At 33.9% G+C, this 4,062-nt stretch overlaps 2 protein-coding genes across 2 annotated transcripts in view; both read right to left on the bottom strand.

Moving 5' to 3' along the window:
- Positions 1 to 4,062, bottom strand: part of LOC107442625 (kielin/chordin-like protein) — a gene marked incomplete in the record, with an annotated part of 123,606 nt that overhangs the window by 53,372 nt on the left and 66,172 nt on the right.
- Positions 1 to 4,062, bottom strand: part of LOC107438360 (uncharacterized) — a gene marked incomplete in the record, with an annotated part of 42,347 nt that overhangs the window by 17,360 nt on the left and 20,925 nt on the right. The window contains 2 exon segments of the mRNA XM_071187126.1: positions 60 to 152; positions 3,139 to 3,207. Coding sequence (XP_071043227.1) covers positions 60 to 152; positions 3,139 to 3,207 — 162 coding nt within the window.

Below are 4,062 nucleotides of genomic sequence, written 5' to 3'. Positions count from 1 at the left end.
ATATATATATATATATATATATATATATGATGGATTATCAGTAATATAAAGTTTATTACCTTTGGTTCGATGACTTGGTATACATGAGGAGGTGGTAAATTTTTTGTTACCAATCCTTGTTGAGCAGCTAGTATTTGAAACCATGAGCGTAACTGTATTATGGATAGAAACACATTTTATTCAATAATCTTGTTCAGTATATAAAAAATTTAAATTTTGTGAAGAGTTTGTTACAATAAAACCTTTTTTTCTTTATTTAATTAAATGATTGCACAATTAATCGAAGACAAAGTTTATATATGCTACAAATCATTTCTGAAAGTGTGTTGCTTGATTTTGCATGATTTTTTTTGTGCTTAATTTTGCAGTGTAGTGGTTTCTCTGGATGTCTGTGGATATTTTAAAAAAAAGGAAACAATGAGCATTCATGATTTTTTTTATATTGTTGAGGTATTAATTTCCATATGTTTTAATCGGTTAAAAATCATCGAAAGTAAAAATACAATAAAAAATATGTAGCGTGCTTTAATTTTTGATGAAGGATTAGCGTGTATCGTAGTGTTCTTTTTCAAATTTTAAAATTTAAGAAATAAAATCCAAACATAATATCTGGCAAAAAATATATAAATTTGTTACTGATTCTGTTTCATACTGTACATTTATAAACTGCTACCGATTCTATTAATGAAAGTGCCCTAAACTGTTTGATTCTTTCAGCTGTCTAGGTTCAATAAGACCTCAAGAGACTTTTAATACCAATAACACCATTCTCAAATCTTTCTAAATTATTAGTTAAAAAAATTTTATGATTTTTTTAATCTAGGGTCGTTTTAAAAGGACAATTCCTCTTCTTTAAAAAAATTAAGAAATTTTGTTAGTATTAAGATTTATGTTAAAGAAACTAGATAATTCTCGCCACCATAATAGATGAATAATACAACTAATGAATAACAAATTTACATTTGGATTCGAGCCAGGGTCCTTCAGGACGCTACATTTTGTAAATTTGCAAAGGTCTGCAGTGACCAAAAGTCCTGGAAGAATGCCATCCAAAATTTGTGTAATGGCCCAAGGAGTAGAGAAGTGACTGAATTCCGCCTAGCTACTGGATATGACTGCTTAAGAAACTAGTATCTTTATAGATTCAAAATTGTTCCTTCCCCGATATGCACTTTGTGCAGTTCTGAAGAGGTCATGGATTCAGCACATCTACTCCCCTGCAAGACTTTTCTCACCGAGCGATATTGGGAGGCTAGAGATATTTTAGATTAAAGAACTCTGCTTCAAAATTTTTTGTTGTACTCTGTGTTCTTTCTTTTTATTGTTTTCTTCTGTAACTGTTCATAATTTGCCATTAGAAATAAAATTAAAAGAACATTTGGAGCCGAGATTAAGGAACAAAACTATTTTAAACTAACTAAACTCGCGCGACAGCCCATAGAAGGCCAAGGCCTACTGTGCCCATCTCAGGTTTCTTAACTTTGGGTTCTGGGGTGCAGTAGCAGATGTTTCGGTTTAGTGGTCAGCCGAACGCGAAACCCCCAGTGTTTAGTTCTCAAGCATGCTTGGTACTCATTTATCGACCCACTGAAGGGATGAAAGGTTGAGTCAACATTGCCCGGCCTGAGGATCAAACCCAGGACCCGTGCCACGGGAACGCGAAACGCAACCACTCAGCCACCGTGCGTCATTTTAAACTAAAGCGAAGGTTAAACAGAATAATATCTGCTCGCTATAATTATAAAGTATAACTTTTTCCATATGAGATTTTTTCATATGTATAGAGCACTTCCAAAGGCTGCAACGAGTTAATCTTTTTTTTAAAATTAATATATATGCAGTGGTACTTATTGGTTTAGGGTCTATGCATTGGTGACTGATTTCTCAAAACTTACCAATACGAACATTGTACCCTATAATCGATATGTACGAATTATGATACGGCAATGTGCTACCAGAGAATTATCAAACTTTCATACGTAAATATCATGATATTTTTTCAATTTAATTTATTTAAATTATTTTCACATTAGCCAATATTTACGTTAACCTAAATAAAATATATCAACACTGACAATAATCGTATTCAGTACCTATATTCATGATATTATCTTTTTGATACGTTATGTTGTCGTAATTAATTTTATCACCGTCGTTGAACAGCCTACGGAATTTTTTGGGTTTACGACTACTAATGTTCAACTTCGTAGCCTTGCTATTTTGAACCTAGTGCAAAAGACAAGGGAACTCCTGGTATTGGGAGAAATTTGCCTCTGTGGAGGACTTTTCGATGGAACAAACCTGTATTTGCGTTACATGGAGAGTAAGATCACGGGAACCTCCCACGGTTAGCCTGACATTAAAAGGGCTCTAATCCATGGTCCGTCTACCACTGAGAATATTTTACGTCAGAACTGTGGTCAGTGCAAGCCGGGTGCGGATTCGGGTGCGAAACATCTGCTCTTGTACCCCTGAGACCTAGGTCAAGAAAATTGAGATGGGCACAGTAGACCTTTGCCCTCTATGGGCTGTTGTGCCACTGAGTTTATTAGCAGTTTACATATGCTATGTAATCATTAATGATAGCAATTTTATCGTATTTAATATTTTTATGTGCATTATCGGTACTCGATCACTTTTGCTACCGTATATGTTATCATTAATAATAGCAATACTTTCGTATTTAATATTTTTATGTGTATTATCTGTAGGCGGTCACTTGTTCTGCAGTATATGTTATCATTAATGATAGCAATATTATCGTATTTAATATTTTTAAATATACTATCGGTAGCCGGTCACTTGTGCTACTATATATGTTATCATTAATGATAGCAATGTTATCATATTTAATATTTTTATGTGTATTATCAGTCACTTATGCCAGTCATATTCTAGCGCTGTTTATAAGCATTGGAGAACTTGACTTCATGGTACTTGTAACCAATAAGTACCTATGCCACACTTTTTATACCAAAATACTCTTCGAATAATGAATTCTTAACAAGAAAATTGTTTCCTTTCAAGTTATATGATTCCGTTAAGGAAGATTTAGTTGGTATTAAGTATATCAGCAGTAGTGTTATGCAATGTGACAATATGTGTTAATCGAATAGAGTTATAGAAATGTTTATTTACATCTTCAGGAAAACCAGGTGGAACATGTATTTCAGAGAATCTCTTAGAATCAACTTTTTCAGGTTCATCCTAAGATTCAAAATAAACAAGATTATACCATTTGTAAGTGGAATAGGCGTTAAAAAGTTACGCGATTTCCCCACACTCCAAACTTTTCCCCACCCCATTTCCATGGTTTCGGCATATCTTCTTTTTTTCTCATTCAAGTGTATTTCAACTTTTTACTACAATTTACTGCAAAAAAAGCAAGATTTTCCAAAACTCAGAAAATGGGGAGGTGAAATGCGGGTAAATTGCGTAAACCAGAGATGTATAATTTTTCTTTTTTAAAAAGAGCATAATCAGTTTCAAAATATCTCAGACATATCTATAAAATTGTTAAAATTAAAATCTGAAGTACTTTCGCGCAGCCAGAGCCGAGGACAACAGTTAGACGAAAATAATTTGGTTAAAATATTGTTTAAATCTAAGTAAGGTGTTAGGATTGGATGAAGGGTATATATAGTTCGTTCACCAGGAGTTGGCACTTGGCTCCGCCTCCTCGGAAGCAGAGTTCATTTCAGCGCGGGGCCCCTCTTGAAATCGAGATAACCTCGAATACGTGCAAAGCCTCCACGCGGTTTTTTATAGATAGATAGTCCGATCATGGGTGAAAGCCCTTATATAGCAAGACGGAAAAGAGAAAAACCTGGTACGTAAAACATTTCATTCCAGCATTTTTTTCGAAAAAAATGAAATATCTGTAACTATCAAGATTTCTCTTATAATTCTGGCATATATATAAAACTGCTTCTTTCCCAAGATAAAGTAGATATTGTTGAAAAATTTGAAAAAAGAATAAGTAAACTCCTCCCCAAAACTAGCTATAACTGAAATGGTTTTACTACCAGCCTTTCCTCTTTTCCGTCTCGCTTTCACCCCTGA

The sequence above is a fragment of the Parasteatoda tepidariorum genome, chromosome 10 (assembly GCF_043381705.1).
Source record: "Parasteatoda tepidariorum isolate YZ-2023 chromosome 10, CAS_Ptep_4.0, whole genome shotgun sequence".
NCBI classification, from domain to species: Eukaryota; Metazoa; Arthropoda; class Arachnida; order Araneae; family Theridiidae; genus Parasteatoda; species Parasteatoda tepidariorum.
Note: the sequence above shows the minus strand (reverse complement) of the source record. Positions and strands in the feature narration are given on the sequence as shown.